The sequence below is a fragment of the Epinephelus lanceolatus genome, chromosome 23, assembly GCF_041903045.1.
Source record: "Epinephelus lanceolatus isolate andai-2023 chromosome 23, ASM4190304v1, whole genome shotgun sequence".
In the NCBI taxonomy this organism is placed as follows: Eukaryota; Metazoa; Chordata; class Actinopteri; order Perciformes; family Serranidae; genus Epinephelus; species Epinephelus lanceolatus.
This window is the reverse complement of record NC_135756.1, coordinates 26796030-26812422: the sequence shown is the minus strand read 5'-3', so window position 1 is coordinate 26812422 and position 16393 is coordinate 26796030. Positions and strand designations below refer to the sequence as shown.

At 39.9% G+C, this 16393-nt stretch overlaps 1 protein-coding gene across 1 annotated transcript; it reads left to right on the top strand.

The window, feature by feature from the left end:
- The first annotated feature begins 330 nt into the window (after window positions 1-330).
- Window positions 331-14738, top strand: mcm10 (minichromosome maintenance 10 replication initiation factor). Its single transcript, XM_033614952.2, has 18 exons — window positions 331-1860; window positions 4976-5027; window positions 5114-5431; window positions 5510-5728; window positions 5908-6051; window positions 6175-6373; window positions 6492-6657; window positions 7122-7289; window positions 10025-10141; window positions 10300-10496; window positions 10849-10943; window positions 12187-12300; window positions 12658-13152; window positions 13402-13532; window positions 13682-13795; window positions 14114-14259; window positions 14367-14409; window positions 14497-14738. The coding sequence occupies exons 2-18, from the start codon at window positions 5021-5023 to the stop codon at window positions 14578-14580; spliced, it is 2757 nt and encodes a 918-aa protein (XP_033470843.2). The 5' UTR covers window positions 331-1860; window positions 4976-5020; the 3' UTR covers window positions 14581-14738.
- The last annotated feature ends 1655 nt before the right edge of the window (window positions 14739-16393 follow it).

Sequence of the window (16393 nt, the reverse complement as noted above, 5' to 3'; positions counted from 1 at the left end):
GAGTCTTAAAAACAAGCATGTGGCATCCCTCTGCCTTAAAGGATATCAACTTGTGCCAACATTATAATAGGTAGCCCTGTCACAGTGTGCAGTAGAGATCAAAAATATGATTTAAAGCCTTGTTTTGGAAATAGTATGTTACAGTATAATGTGGTGCTGTGGTGTGTGATTGTTCTACCTCTTAAAGGGAGAAATACTACTGGTGTACTTGTATGTTTTAGGCCGGGGTGACAAACTTATTTCAGTTCATGGGCCGCATAAAGACCAATTTTTCTCAAGTGGGCAAGACCAGTAAAACCATTGTATAGTAACTTATAAATAGCACCACCTATAAAATGTCCCTTTGTTTTGTTGTACATTCTGGAAAATATCCATTTACAACCACATGATGAACAGCCTAAGATGGCTTAAGAAAAATAAGTGCAATTTTAACATGTCCGAGTTTTTCCACACTCAGTCAGTCTACTACTCACTGTCGTTACATGTGCATTTTTACATTTATTTCCACCCCTGTGCAGAAATGCTGGCATCGACACACCAAACTAAAGTGGAAGCTACTTAAGCTGCTGATTGACAATACTTTGCACAATGTTCACTATCTTAAAATATGACCACAATAAGTATTTCTTATTTTTTCAGAGAGCTGTATTCTGGTCATGAAGGCTACTAACTGTTTAACTTGCTCCTGAAACCTGGCACCTCTTAGCCTCTACAAGTGCATCAACATTAGGTATGCTATGTCATTCAGTGGGCCAGACTGGACCCTCTGGCGGGCCAATTCTGGCCCATGGGCCGTATATTTGACACCCCTATATTAAACATGATATAAATTTGTGACTGGTGACTCCTAGTGGTGGTATTCACTACCCAACTTTTTTGTTTTTTTGTTTTTTGAACCAAGATTGTATCATTTTTCAACAAACAAAAACATACTCCATCATCCAATAACTATAGGACCTATTCAAACTCCAGTAGTGTGCATAAAGCAAAAGTTTATGGTGCCCCTAAAGTCACAAAAGGTCATATTCTTAATCCTGTGCACACATAATATTATTAAATGATGGTATTATAATTAGCACACAAGATAAATAACTTCCCACAAGTCGCTCCACCCCCTGAACCTTTAATTTGTTCCCCAGATCAGGGACAGATCTTCATGCAATAGCTTGTGCTTTAACCCTAAATATAGTCTTGCAGGCACACTTCCTCCTAGGTTACTAACCCCAGCTATTAAGATTGTTAAAGGTCTGTAACGGTGCAGCCAAGGTTGTGGTCTGTGTTTGGACATGGTTGACAGCACAGTCTGTAAACCCAAGCGAGCTGCAGCCACTACAAAGGAATGTGTCCCTGGGAGCTAAAGCTCAGGGCGAAATACACGATACGGCTCAGAGCCTCTGTGGCTGTCTCGCCGTTTAGACTCCTGGGTTCCCCCTGGCAAAATATGGCAACAAAATCAATATCAGCAAAGATATATCGCTCAATATATATTTATCTCATAATTATAGTTACTTAAAAGAAATTTTGTTCTTGTATTTGGGTCGAAACGTCATCCTACGATACAGAAATGTATTTTTTCAGTCAGGCAGATGGTTGGGCAGCCAGCAGGACTTTGACAACACAGCGGGGTCCTTCGTTTAGCGCCAGATTAGATTTTCTCCCTCGCTGTGAATGTAGGTTGTAAAGAGTACAGGATTGATGTGTCATTTTTATAAAACATAACTTGTGACTTGTACAAAGCTTTGCGTAGAGAAACTTATTGGAAAATAAACAATATATTGACAGGTGGGACGTCATTGTAAAATCCGTCAAAGTTGTACCAGAGCCAGCAAAGGACACAAAGCTGTAACACAAGGAGCCGAGGTGAGTTGGCTGTCTCATTACCTTTGAGTAACGTTAGATAAGTAAATAAATGGAAAGCTATATTTAAAGAAAAAAACGTTTTGATATTCACAGAGGAAACGAGCGGCATTCATATCCTCAGATGTTGACATTTATGACTTCCGCACAGGTTTATCATGTTAATTTTCTACTGTGTCAGTTTAAAGGGGGCCTATGAGCGAGGTTATGGCCTCTCCTAAACAGACTGCCTCAGGCTCTAACTGGATCTTAACCCTTTCTGATCTCTTTCAAATAAATTGAAAGATTCCTTCCAGTATAGACAGGTAATGTGTTTAGCTTGCACAGGGCGGTTTTGCGCGACAGACTGTACACTGTGTCTATGTTGCTTTCACAATGTGAGATTACTTCCCATTACATCATGTCACAGTTGAATTGTAACTGTGAGCAAGACAGAGCTTGTACCAGTAATTTAACTGAACAAATTTGAGTCATTTGAAGGCAGGAGTTTACAATGGCCATTATATTATAATAGGACTGGGAGATATATCAGTACTCAGATTAGGGATGCACCGAAATGAAAATTTGTGGCCGAAGCCGAATAATATTAAACGCTTGGCCGAATACCGAGTACTGAATACTGAATATTGTTGTTTAGTTTTTCATTAGTTTTTGCAGATGAACCCCCTCCAGCAGGGTATGAAATTAACAAAATATTTTGGGAGCAATTTTGGCCCCCACAGTCTAAAAAATGGGGGCATTTTCAAAATGTTTGGGGGCCATCAAAAAATTGTAATTATGTTCTAACAATAAGCACATGAAAAGCAAAACCAACTAAGACAGTGTCTTCACTCTTCAGTAGAAACCACTATAAATGAAACAAATAATAGGTTACATAAAGTTATGGTTGCAAAATATCACTCAGATTTCCTGTAATTTAAACTATAACCAGTTTAAATGTGATGATTTAACCATTAATCTACTGATAGCAGTACTAATGTTTCACCACATTACAGTTACTTTTATTGTTAAAAAGGCCAAATTACTATAAATTCCTTAGATGCCATCCTGGAAGTAAGTTAATTTAAAATTTAACATTCATTCTACCTTAATTTTTCATTAATTTGTCATTGTGTAGACACAGATCACCCAAGAAATGGTTAATTTATACTTATGGTACAGCAAAGCCCCCTCCGCTTCTCTGTCAGATTACTCTCATGTAAAAAATGAGTTGTAGACTGGACGGTAAATTAATTTAATGAAAATAAAATTATACTTTAATGTCAGATTGTAATACCGGTAAAAATATAAATACATATAGTTGTTTCGAAAACTTGGGGGCAATTTTGGCCCCCAGAACATGGCTTTTGGGGGCATTCTTGGATAAATTGCGGGCCAAATTTGGCCTGTGGCCCTTGCTAATTTCTGACACTGTACGATACCAATGAAAATATCATGGTTCTGAGTAGTATCACAATACCACAGTGAAAATGAGGCAGATGTGCCTTTTGTCATTTATAAAAAGATAAATCACTCCTCTATAATACATCAATGATATTTCAATGGAATAAATTACTTACTGACTTATTCATACTTCAAAAACAGCACCAATAAGTGATTAACATGAGGGGATCAAAATAAAATAAATAAATAAAATAAGAATCAACCAGCCTCCCTCCTCCTCTGACAAGTCCCTTCATAAGTAAAGAACAGTCCCTAAAGTGCGGTGAGGCTTGTGGGCCGTTACTGCCAGAAAGAGAGAAATGTGAACAGCTCGATTTATTGGTGCTTTCACAAAATGTTCACACAATGAGATTTTTGATAAATAATCAGCATTAATGTGGATATAATGACTAAGTGGGTAAACAATAATAGAACAGCTAGAACAGTCTGATAAGTTCAGAAAATTCATCAAAATCATTTTACTGTAATGCAGCCTTTAAAACCAGGGGAAAAAGTTAAGTCAAGTCAAGAGAACTTTATTTTCCCATTAGGGATCTTCATTTGTGGTTGGGCTTACATACACACATATCCCTGCACACAACAGCACACATACATAAAAAAAATATATATATATAGTTAAGCTAAAAATGCTATTAAGCCTTAGGATTAAAAAGAAACAATATCTAAAATGTAATACAATATTTAGTTCCATATCCCAATATCAATATATTGGCCAGCCCCATAGTATAGCGTTGTTCTATTTTGTACAGTGTAATACTCATTGAATGGAAAATTAGCCTATGTGGAGAACATTTGATTTAGTTTACAGGTGCAAGATGACACAACTCCATGTTCAAACTTGCATCAGAGAATTTGATATTACACAGTGGAGTGTGCAATAAACATGACATAAAAATGCACAGTTGATGCAAAAGATGCACTTAGTTCCTCCCCTAACAAGCCCAGTTTAAATGACACATAACATGGTCAATCTGACATCCTTCTAAATCCTCCCAGTCCCCCCACCACCACCCCTTTATTTTATTTTCTTTTATTTATTTTCTTTTTTTTTTTTTGTTTGAATTGTTTTGAATAGAATGATACATTTTATGTGTAAATATTATATTTTGCAAACTTGTGTCTTTTTCTATACATGTATGACAACTCACATTGCAGTATTTTTGATTTTGATTTTTGACTGGTTGAATATTTTCTATATTTTGGATCAGATATTCTGTTTTCACGTTTATACTACTGTGTGTTTAACTTTGAAAACTTAAAAAGAGTCCAAAAAATGCTCACTTGAATAAAACATCAAACTGAAAAACTGCAAATAAAACAGCAAAAGTGCAACAAAATGTACTGATGAAACTTTCATTGAGCCCTGATACAACATTATGCAAGATGAGATTAAATAGAAAATAGGCAAATTGTAGCAGCAGGTAAGAGAGGGCAGATAAGTGATGTAGGTGAGCTGACCCCGAATTATACAGTAAAAAAAACACTCCTTAACTGTGTGTCAGCTTTACTACAAATCTTACTGTCAGTGAAATATTTAAAGCATTAAATTTATTTCAAACTCTTGTATTTCCTTATTTTCTTAAGTCTGCAATTTACGTTTTTTTTTTAATAAGAGCTGCCAAATTAGTCTTTCCTTCACTCCACAGAATAATCTCAAGTGTCTGCCTTCTTGTAGGTCGTCAGGTCATCTGAAATCAGCACCACCAGTAACATCTCTAAAATGGACAGTAGGTATCATGAGATTTAAAACACATTAAAGTACATCTTTATGAATAGGTCAAAACACAAGTCAATTTATGTCTCCTTTGTCCAGGTGATGATGGTCTGGATGGTCTGGATGGTTTGGACATTTTGACATCGCTACTGGCTGAGAGCGAGGGAGTCGGAGAAGAACAAGGCAATCAGGAAAAGGCAGATGACTTGGACGACCTCTTTGATGGCGACAGTGATGAGGGGGAAGAGTACAAAGAGGGCCTTGAGGAGGAAGGTCGAGATGCAAAGGCAGAGGACGCACTGTCTGATCTCTTTGGAGATGTGGACGACATTGAAAATGAAGAGAAAGACACTAAAAGAAAAGGAAGTGGTGGAGAAGCCTGTGGGAGCCTGGACAGCTCCAAAGAGGATTTACAAGGTTTGTGCCGCTGTGGTCCGTCCTCTAATCCTCTTCTTCTTCTTGATGATGTTTACTAATGGAGCTTTCTTCCTTCAGACCAGCTGAGGCGCATGCAGGAGCAGATGCAGCGGTTACAGCAGCAGCTGGAAGCAAGTCAGAAAGCTTCCACATCATCCTCCACTCCAGTCACGACTGCAGGGAGCTCGGCTGGTCCCAAACCAATGACCCCCAAACCGACACCCCCTCGACAGCCGACCTCCAAACTGACCCAGGCAAAACCAGCCTCTACCACACAGAATACCAAGACACAAGCAGGTAAACATTGTGTTGTTCACCAGCCACAGAGGTTTACAAGTCCTGAAGTCCAATGGCCACTTGTGCTGTTTTATTTTAGACATAAAGTACAGAATAAATTGATGAGGACACAAATACGTGCACATAACTGCAGCAGCAACAAAAGCTGATAGTGCGTCTGTTCCCTTGACTTCTGACAGCCGCAACATCTTCATCCGCTCCAGTCACAGGAGGAGGTCTGAAGCTCCAGGAGTCCTCTGACTTTTTTGACCAGCTGAACAATGCTGACTCCTTCAAACGCAAACCCAGGGTAGCTCACAATCCCAAAGCCAGCACATCGCCGGGTAACACTTACACCCTTATGCAGTTTATTTACATAAACCACAGTTACTGAGAGAATTTTGTTTGTACAAAAATGCTACTTGTGCATTTATATAAATGTATTTTTTTCACTGTTTCCTCCTTAGAAGACAGAGGGCCACTGGTGGAGATAAAGATTGCCAGCTCCTTCCAGCCAGTAGAGAGCACCAGCAAGGTCTACAAACCTCTGCGTTCACCGTCAGCCTCTCAGAGCAGTCCTGCACCAGCTGCGCAGCCTAAACCCTCTTCTCTTCCTGCCCTTCCTAAAGATGTGGGTGTTGAGAAATATTCAGGACTGCGACTCAGGTAAGGATGCTGAGGCGATAGAAACACAGGCTTTTTATTAGAAATCAGCAGCTAAATCCTGAATTTGGGTCTCATACACACAAACAAAGTGTTTCAGTCTGAATCTTTTCCATTTCAGAAAACCACGCGTTTCCTCCAGCGAAATGGACCGCAAGATGGCCGACCGCCGCCTGATCCGTCTGTCGCAGGTGCCGGAGCGAATGGCTCGGGAGAAACTGGAGGACAGCGACTGGGTGACCTTCGCTGTGCTGGTCAGCAAGGTCACACCACAAAGCAGCAGCAGTGTAGGTCTACATTTACACCCGCCATCTCTGAAGTCTAGTTTGGAATGGACAAATAGATTTCTCCTGCCTGTTTAATAAATCAAAAATGTTTTGCCGTAGTTTATATTCCTTTTCCATAGCATACAATGTCATGTTTGCTGTTTCTCCAAGATTTTTTCAGGTACTAAAGCCCCTGCAACATGTCTTGACTGTTCTTGTTTCACATGAGAGTTATAGTTTTGTTTCCATTCCATACAGACATATCTCTTAATGAATAGAGGCGATATATCATAGGTGGAATGATTTATAACAAGTGTAGTTCAGTAACAGACTTTCCTCAGGTGGTAACGTAAAATCTTGACTCATGGGAAATCAAAGTGATTTTTGTCATTGGACACAACACTGAAATTCATCAAGCAAATCTTAAAATGTTTCAGAAACAGTGCGTTCTGTCACATTATTGACTGAGGGCTTCCTCTCCACAGGGCAAAACCTTCAGCATCTGGAAGCTGAATGACCTCCATAACCTGGAAGTGTTTGTGTCCCTGCTGCTGTTCGGCGAAGTCCACAAAGAGCACTGGAAGACGGAGCCGGGCACCGTCATCGGACTCCTCAACCCGAACCCCATGAAGCAGAAAGATGGATATGACGGGGTGAGTGGACAGTTTGACCTGTGTATAATGCATGTATGATAGAAAACCAAGTGTTGTTACTGCAGAAACCAATGTTTCCTCATTATGTTGATGTTGTTGCAGTCATTTTACAGTTTATTACATTTACATCAGATGTGTTTTGTCAGTGTCAAAAGCCTCAAGTCACTCCTGCCAATCAGATGTCACATCATAATGTGGATAAATTCATCATCATAATTACCATCTGCCAGAATCTGAATTTAACATTATTGAAGTAGATTAATTGATTTTGCTGATTTTATGGTAATTACAATATGTCACCGTAAAAGCATAAAAATATATACATTATTATGGACAAAGGTAGAAATAATACAACCAGGAGATTATTTTCTGACATGCAACATCTCAAACACCACTGATTTTACAAACAGATGGACTCTGCGTAGATGTCATAAGAGCAGAGGGGTTCAAAGTTTAAACCAGGTGACAGAAAACTGGGTCAGAAAGAAAATTGCGTATGAGTGTTAGCTCATTACTCCTGAAAATGAACAGCTATTCACTGAAGGAAAGTGATAACTTTGTTTTAATTATGTTTAACTTAATTGGTTTCGAGATTTTTTTTGTCACTGACTGGTTTGGCAACTGAAGCGTCAGCCAATTAAAGCAGAAAACGGATCGGTGGTGTTGGTGAAAATTGCCAGTAAGGTTGCCAGTGTCGGCGTTGCATGACAAACAGAGACGTTAAGAGAGGAATGTGGCGAGGAAAGCCAAGCTGTTCCCAACCGCACACCACACACACACACGCACCCTCACACCCTTACCACCCACATAGGGCTGTTCAGTTCAGAGCCTCTAATCTCAGAAAACAGAAGGAAGGAGAATTGATCTGCACTGCAGTCACGGTTTGGACACAGAACTTACTCTATGAATGAAGTAAATCATGCCGTGCTGTATCAGGTGATGTTTGTAATATAAAGAGCTCTCATTCATAACACAAATTTAGATTTTGTATAATTTTTAATTGCTTAGTTAGCACTGTAGGCAGCTTTTTAATAGCTTGTCAAAGTTTCTTTAACTGTTAACTGGATGTTTGTGTTACAAAGTAAAACTTAGCTGCTGGTACCAGTTTGTCAGCCGGTTCAGGTGGAAACTCTGGACAAGCTGGGCATTTGGACTATTTGTCCATTAAAGAGGAACTCCACTGATTTTACACATCAGTCTGTTTGCAGATGTCTGGGAGTATTACAGTATATGTGAAAAAAGTTATGTAAAGCCTTTTGTGACTCCAGAGGGAGCTGTGTGAAGTAGGGCATTAACAATTTTTTTCAGGTCGACTTATCTGTCAATAAAATCGAAGTCGAGTCGACAAGTCATTTGATGACGTCATCACATTGACACGGTGGAGGAAAGTGAAGTATCTCCACACATGTGATGTGTGTCTGTCAAGGCCCGAACATACTCGGGCAGAACGGACTCTGCTGAGGTCCGTGCGGACTCAAAGCGGACGTCCGCAAGGCCTGTGCGCGCAAAGCTCAGATTTTACGACCGTGCGGACTCCGCTCCGCACACCAGTGACTGCTCGGCATGTATTTTTCACATCGCGGGGATTTTTCACAGACATCTTTACAGGAAACTACAACGCGGAAGTGCGCTCAACTATGAAAGCCCGAATGACTGCGGAGTCTGCTCCGCTTAAGTATCAGTGTAAGCCAATCAGAGGCAGCGATTGCATTCCGTACACAAGCACACACAGAGAGAGAGAAGGAAAAAACACACGACTTGTCGACTCCTCCTGGGGGGTGTCGACTTGTGCCACTGACGTCGACAAATCGGCTTTTCTGTTAATGCCCTAGTGTGAAGTCTGATAAACATCCTCAACAGGGTATGAAATTAACAAAATATTTTGGGGGCAATTTTGGCCCCCACGGTCTAAAAAATGGGGGCATTTTCAAAATGTTTGGGTTCCATCAAAAAATTGTAATTATGTTCTAACAATAAGCACATGAAAAGCAAACCCAACTAAGACAGTGTCTTCACTCTTCAGTAGAAACCACTATAAATGAAATAAATAATGGGTTACATAAAGGTATGGTTGCAAAATATCACTCAGATTTCCTGTAATTTAAACTATAACCAGTTTAAATGTGATGATTTAACCATTAATCTACTGATAGCAGTACTAATGTTTCACCACATTACAGTTACTTTTACTGTTAAAAAGGCCAAATTACTATAAATTCCTTAGATGCAATCCTGGAAGTAAGTTAATTTAAAATTTAACATTCATTCTACCTTAATTTTTCATTAATTTGTCATTGTGTAGACACAGATCACCCAAGAAATGGTTAATTTAAACTTATGGTACAGCAAAGCCCCCTCCCCTTCTCTGTCAGATTACTCTCACGTAATCAGTGCAATCTCGTTGATTATGTCTGGAAAATGAGTTGTAGACGTGACGGTAAATTAATTTAATGACAATAAAATTATACTTTAATGTCAGATTGTAATACTGTTAAAAATATAAATACATATAGTTGTTTCGAAAACCTGGGGGCAATTTTGGCCCCCGGAACATGGCTTTTGGGGGCATTCTTGGATAAATTGCGGGCCAAATGGCCCATGGCCCTTGCTAATTTCTGACACTGATCCTCAAGTGATGTCACTGGATTTATTGTCTGTTTTTTGATGCTCATCTCGTTACCACTGTAAGCTGATTCCCCTTGCAGAAAATATAACCCTGTGTTGAACATGTGCAGGTGAGCCTGACGGTGGATCACCCGCAGAAGGTGTTGCTGATGGGTGAAGCTCAGGACTACGGCACCTGTAAGGCCATGAAGAAGAACGGAGACCCCTGCTCTCAGATGGTCAACCTGGTGGGTCCATCTTCTCCCATCATACATTTCTGCACATTCACTCTCAGATTTCCTTACATGTATAATCCATACTGGGAATTTCACATCGGTGTTTTCTTCCTTTCATTAATAATCCTAATACAGGTGACTTGTCTTTGTGTGGTTGTGTTTGTTTACAGTATGAATGCCAGTATTGCCAGTATCACGTTAAGGCCCAGTATAAGCAGATGAGCTCCAAGAGGGCCGAGCTGCAGTCGGCGTTTTCTGGAAAAGCTCCCAACAAGTTGAAGGGGAAACGTGGCAGCCTGAGAGAGCGGCTGTGTCAGGACGGCTTCTACTACGGCGGTGTGTCTTCACCTGCCTGTGCCGCATCATTGTGAGTGATGTTGGAGGCTGTCGTCTCATTGTTTATTGTTGGAAATGTGGGTTTCACTGCAAGTTTTCTATACATTGTCCCTTAAATGCACAGTATCTGATCAGTGCAGATAATATTTAATGCAGTAATATGTACAATGTGAGATTTGCAGCCGATGTTAGACAATAATGCATACCGAGGTCAGCGCCCTGTCCAATTTGGATTATGACTGAAATTCTATTTGCACTTTTACAGTGTGTGTTGAAGTCAATTTATGCAGACATACTGCAATTTATAAAGCCAGGAACACAGTGTGGGACTGGGCAGAATCTGAGCTGCCTGACATTTTCACTAACAGGACTGTGTGTTGCAGATCAACGTCCAAACCGAACAAACCTGCCCAGAGGACTCTGGACAAGCTGTTTGTGAAAGGCTCAGCTCAGCATATCAATCAGGCCAAGAGGCTAGGTAAGGACTGAGAGCCTCTTTCTGAAGAACGCATGACTGTCAGTTAACCTGATTTTGTCTAGTTGTATTTTAAAACAAATGTTAAAATGTTTTAGGGTTTCACAGCTAAAAAAGTCTGTCTGTAATACACTTTTCTGTGCTTTGAGGTCCTGTTGGGTTACATCGCCTCCAATTAAAGGGAACCTATTTTGCTCATTTGCAGGTTTATGCTTGCATTTAAGGTTTCTTCCAAAACATGTAAAAAGACTTGTATTCACCCTCTGTCTGAGATGCTCCATTGTCAGCCTGTCTCTTTAAGCCCCTCCTGAAAAAGCCCAGTCTGCCCTGATTGGTCTGCATTTCCAGGTCTTCTGTATATCAGTGTCTCTGCACTGTTATTGCAGCTGGGGGAATGACTGTAACAGCAATGAGTGGCACTTCCTACTGTGAAAAATTCCCAGTAAAAGCTTGTAAACCAAGTGTGGCATGTGGACATGTTCCCGCAGGAATACGATCTGAAATCAGTGAAATTTACAACATCAGCAACCAAGATTACATGTGTCCCTGATGTTAGCATGTAGCTACATAGTTGTAGTTGTGTACTTGTCCCCAGCTACTAACGTGTATAGCGGCACTTTCTTTTCTTTTTTTTTTTTTCTTTTTTTTTTGCAAAGATTTGTTTTTATTAACAGATGCTCAAATTACAGAGCAGGAGCAGTTCCAAAAAACAAGGCAAAGAACAAAAACCAAGACCAAAACATAATTAATTAAATAAATAAATAAAATATAAGGATACTATTCCTTAAATATATACAGAGAAGATGTTCTAAAACTAAACCTTAGGGACATTTTGGGGTACAATCATATGTTAATAAATTCATGAATGGATCAGAAATCATCAAAGTTGTGAAATATAGCAGCCCTTTCTGCCATTAAAAATCACCAATAGAAGCTTCTGAACACAACCGGACATGTATTGTAATGTTCCAGCAGGAATGTTACCAGAAATCGAGGAGAAATTAGCAACATCTGCAACCAAGATGACATGTTTCCCTGATGTTAGCATGTGGCTACATGTAGCAGTGTATGTAATGTTAACACTTGCAGTGTCTTGCCAGGAGCCGATGACTATATAAATAAATCTGTTATGAGCTGATGTCAGCTTGTAGTCAATGTAGATGTTTTAGTTATAATCTTGACAGTGACTGTAAAGACAAACTACAAAACAAATAATTTTTTCTTTGTATGTGTTTTTATTTTCCAGCCTTGCAGTCCGGTGAAGTTTCCGGTTGTTCAGATGAGTTTAAGAGCCTCCTGTCAGCGCCAACACCCGGAGCGCTACAGCTGAAGCAGCACTTGGCAAAGGGGAGCCAATCAGGTACACAGCCTGGAAATATTTCTGTGCCTCTCACTACTCTGGCTAAGAATGAATGAATGACTTTTCTTTTTTTTTAAATGCCCTTTCTCTCCTTGGAGTACAAGACACCAATATTTACAGTACAAGTGCTGCTCATAAATCAACCCAGGTGATCTGATATAAAGTGACAATACCAGCAATCAACCAACCCTTACTGTTACAAAGTTTTCTTTCTGAGATTAAAAGATCACAAAATGTCCAGTACAAAGGACGGTAAAAAAAAAAAAAGAGAGAGAGAGAGAGAGAGAGATGTTAATTTGGATCTCAGAGCGATGTTCTGTTAAAGAGCTGTGAATTTAACCTGTTAACCATCTTCAGTCTCCAAAGGTGCAGCTCCAGTTCAGTCTTTCTCAGCCTCGGACCTGCTGAAACAGCAGAAACAGATCCAGCAGGAGTTTCGGCAGAACCGTTGGCGGAGGGCAGACGAGATCCAGAAGAGGGTGCTGCAGAGCTCAGCTGGGCCAAGTCCCAGGTTGTCGTCGTCCTCCTCCTCACTGGGCCAGAATGGTCTCATGTCCCCAAAAGCTGCTTCCGAGGTCCCCAAGGCCACCCGAAGCCCCGCGGCCCCTCACACTCCCACCCTGGGCCGAGGCTTCTCTGAGGGGGACGACATCCTGTTCTTTGAGAACAGCCCACCGCAGGCACCCGCCCCCAGCGCTCTCAGCCTGTCAGCTGCCAAGCTGGCTGCTCTGAAGAAGCTGAGAGCCAAAGGGGCGGGGCTTGAAAAGGAAGACCCCAACGCCGTGAAGAGAAAGAGGAGTAACGACAGTGAGATCAGCGCCCGAGTTGAGAAGAATCTGACATCACCAAATGGTACAAAACTGCTGTATATCTCATCTCTGCTGAAGCACAATATAAACCTAACTGATTGTAGATATTTGACTTGGCAGCAGCTCAATAAAATCATTTAGTTAAAACAGATCTGGCAGCTCTCTGATAAATGTGAAGAAATTTTGGCACTGGATTTAATTAGTAAAATGTAGAATTCTGCATTCAAATTAAGTCATATATAAAATGGCTTTACTGTTGATTGTTAACCCCTTACTTTTACTTTCTGTGCAGGTGAATCGTGCAGTAATGAGGATGACGAACCAGCCCAGAAGAAGAAGCGGGATCAGCAACTTTACATCCAGTCGGAGGAGTTTCAAAAGATCCTTAACGCCAAATCGCGCCATGGGGCTGCACTACAGGCGGTAAGACAAGTGGCACTTTATTCCATTCAACAATTAAAACGTATTTTGATTTACTGCTGTTGCACAAAGTAGATCCGATTTCCACAAAGCCAGCTTGATTTCTAATTAAAATATTGTAAAACATTTCATGTGATTCTCCTCGCTCTCAGGCGGAGTACCAACTGCAGGAGAAATACTTTGATCCTCTGGTGAAGAAGGAGCAGATGGAGGAGAAGATGAAGGGCATCAGAGAGATGAAGTGTCGTGCTGTTACCTGTAAAAAGGTACTGAGTTAAATGTACAGCCATTTGGTTCAGATATGCAGGATTCATACAGTCATGGAAAATCTGGAAAGGTCATAGAATACCTTAATCTTGTTTTCCAGGCCTGGAAAAGTCATGGAATTAGTAAAATCCTTGAAAGTTTTGGATAAGTCATGACATTTTGTTGTGTGTAGTTGTGCGCTCTGTGTATGCCAGCTAGAATAAAGTTGGATGGGAGATTTTTTTTTTCTTAAAGGGACAATGTATTGACTGTGACCATAGTTTTAAGTTAGAAGTAAGCAAAGTAAGCTCACATTTCCCATGTTCCTTTGCTTCCAGTGTAATTATACCTACTTCAAGCCGGCGGATCGCTGTGTGGAAGAGAATCACAATCTGCGGTGGCATGACGCCATGAAACGTTTCTTCAAATGTCCTTGTGGACAGAGAGCCATCGCTCTAGACAGACTGCCGAACAAACACTGCACGTAAGGATCTTAATGTCCCTCAAATTGCTGTTGTCTCTTTCTTGTTCCTTTAATGGTTTTTTCAGGGCTACATCTGCATTATGACTAACGTTGTTTTACCATTTCAGTAACTGTGGTCTGTTTAAATGGGAGCGTGATGGGATGCTGAAGGTAAAATCTCTCTCTGACTCACAGATTACCTCTCATATTATCGTGAAAGAAAACAAACCTGATGTCGCTTTATATGTTTTATTGCAGGAGAAAAAGGGGCCGAAGATCGCCGGAGAGCTTCTCCTGCCTCGAGGAGAGGAGCACTGCAAGTTCCTCAACAGCCTGAAGTGATGGCACCAGGACAGGATCTTTAGTAGCATTTTTATATTTGTATGAATTATGTTTTTAAAGTTTGATGTTGTGTTGTCATTATTCATTATGTGATTTGAATGTCTGGTTAAATTGCTAATATGCTGGAAATAAGATGATTAAAGAAATAATTTGCAACATTTCATGTCAAATGTGTGTTTCTGAAAAGCTGAGCACAGGACCTGGGACGGATCTGGAAAGTATGGAATCATATAATGTTGAACTCATTTCTATGTTATTTGACGGAATAGTAATGAATGGTTTCCTGACTGTTGGTCTAATAGTGATTTATTTTACTGAAGACATGTCACAGACGGAAAAGCACAGGTGTAAATAATAAAATCAATGATGACTCAATTCCATTAAGCTGCTTTAGATCAGGGTCCTGATATTGTGTGACAGCTTACTGGGAAACACAGAGCCACTATTAATGTTATTAGTAACAGCTGTGCTTTTCCTACTGTGATGAGCCAAAATGTCTGCTGTGCAAAAGGCCTGTCCTTTTAGATACAAGCTTAAACACAAACCCAACTTCAGCTTTTTCTTTTTAAATATTTCTTGCCTTCAATATACAGTATAAAAAACATCAGTCATCCAGTCAGCATATACAAAATATGATACTCCATCACTCCATGTGTTTACAATAAAGTACTGGGTTGTGGTTGGATGAGGAATGATATCTTCTACAGCTGAAAGAAAATAGCTCCACTTCTAGGTATACTGCGTAAGTAGTTCAAATTGGATCAACAGAAAATCTGAAGAGGGTGTCACAATGTGGAAATGTGATCTGAGTAAGAATGGGCATTTTATTAAAGGTAGGTAACCTATGTTGTTTAGCTTTATGCTATATTTACCTTTCAATCTATAGCAAATTGACAAAAAAAAATCCTGCCTCAAACATGTTGGCAACAATATGTAATCATAAACTTGATTGCTATTGTTTTTTTATTTACTGCATGTGTTTGATGATTGTTTCTTTGTGTGCACAACTAGGTTTCCAGCAGCTACTGTCTGGACAGAGGACTAAAAAAAAAAAAAAAAAAAATTCAACAGTCTTAAATCATCAATGGTAGGTGCAGTTTTTTTCCTTTCAGAATCTGAGGACTTCTTTCTGCAGTCAAACCTGCATCTAAGTTTAGAAATCATACCATGCAACAGCAGCATTATAATTTATCCACCCATACAATGAGAAGCACGTTCAAGACACACTGAGTTTAAGTAAAGGGATGTGGTTATCATGATACACATCTAAATCTACGGAAGCCAAGAAAGGCCATGCTTGCAGTTATTTTTTAAGGCCATTATCTCAAGATCACAAGTTAATTATTTCAAGATAACAAAGCATATCTTCTTGATTTGTCACAAGAAAACAACTTGTCTTGATTTGGGATAATAACACAAATAACACCTCACTTGACCACAGTATAATTATCCCTTTATCTTAAAACAAAAGTTATTTTCTCGTGACTATTTTGTTACCCTTTTGTTATCACAAGAAAAAAACTTTGGTATTCAAAGATAATTAATCTGTGATCTTAAAGTAACTGCATACAAATTGCAATAATGGCCATTCTAGGCTTCCATAAAAGCCACATCTGAATGATCAGGTGTTCATTTGGGTCACATCCAGCCACACTGGCCAAGGCTGCTGGGTTGTTGAAAGGTAAACTGGGGAATGTTGGAACAATGATGCATATTTAAAGAAGGCCCATTGTTTTTAAGGGTTTAATTTGTGCTTATTATTCTACTGCTACTATGTTTCCTTCTCTCCACCTCCTCTGTCTCTTCTTTGCCC

Excerpts from the sequence above, each read along its gene's own strand:
- mcm10 (XM_033614952.2), top strand. Across the intron at positions 10,142-10,299 it reads GCTCTCAGATGGTCAACCTG|TATGAATGCCAGTATTGCCA; the intron begins GTGGGTCCATCT and ends GTTTGTTTACAG. Across the intron at positions 10,497-10,848 it reads CCTGCCTGTGCCGCATCATT|ATCAACGTCCAAACCGAACA; the intron begins GTGAGTGATGTT and ends TGTGTGTTGCAG.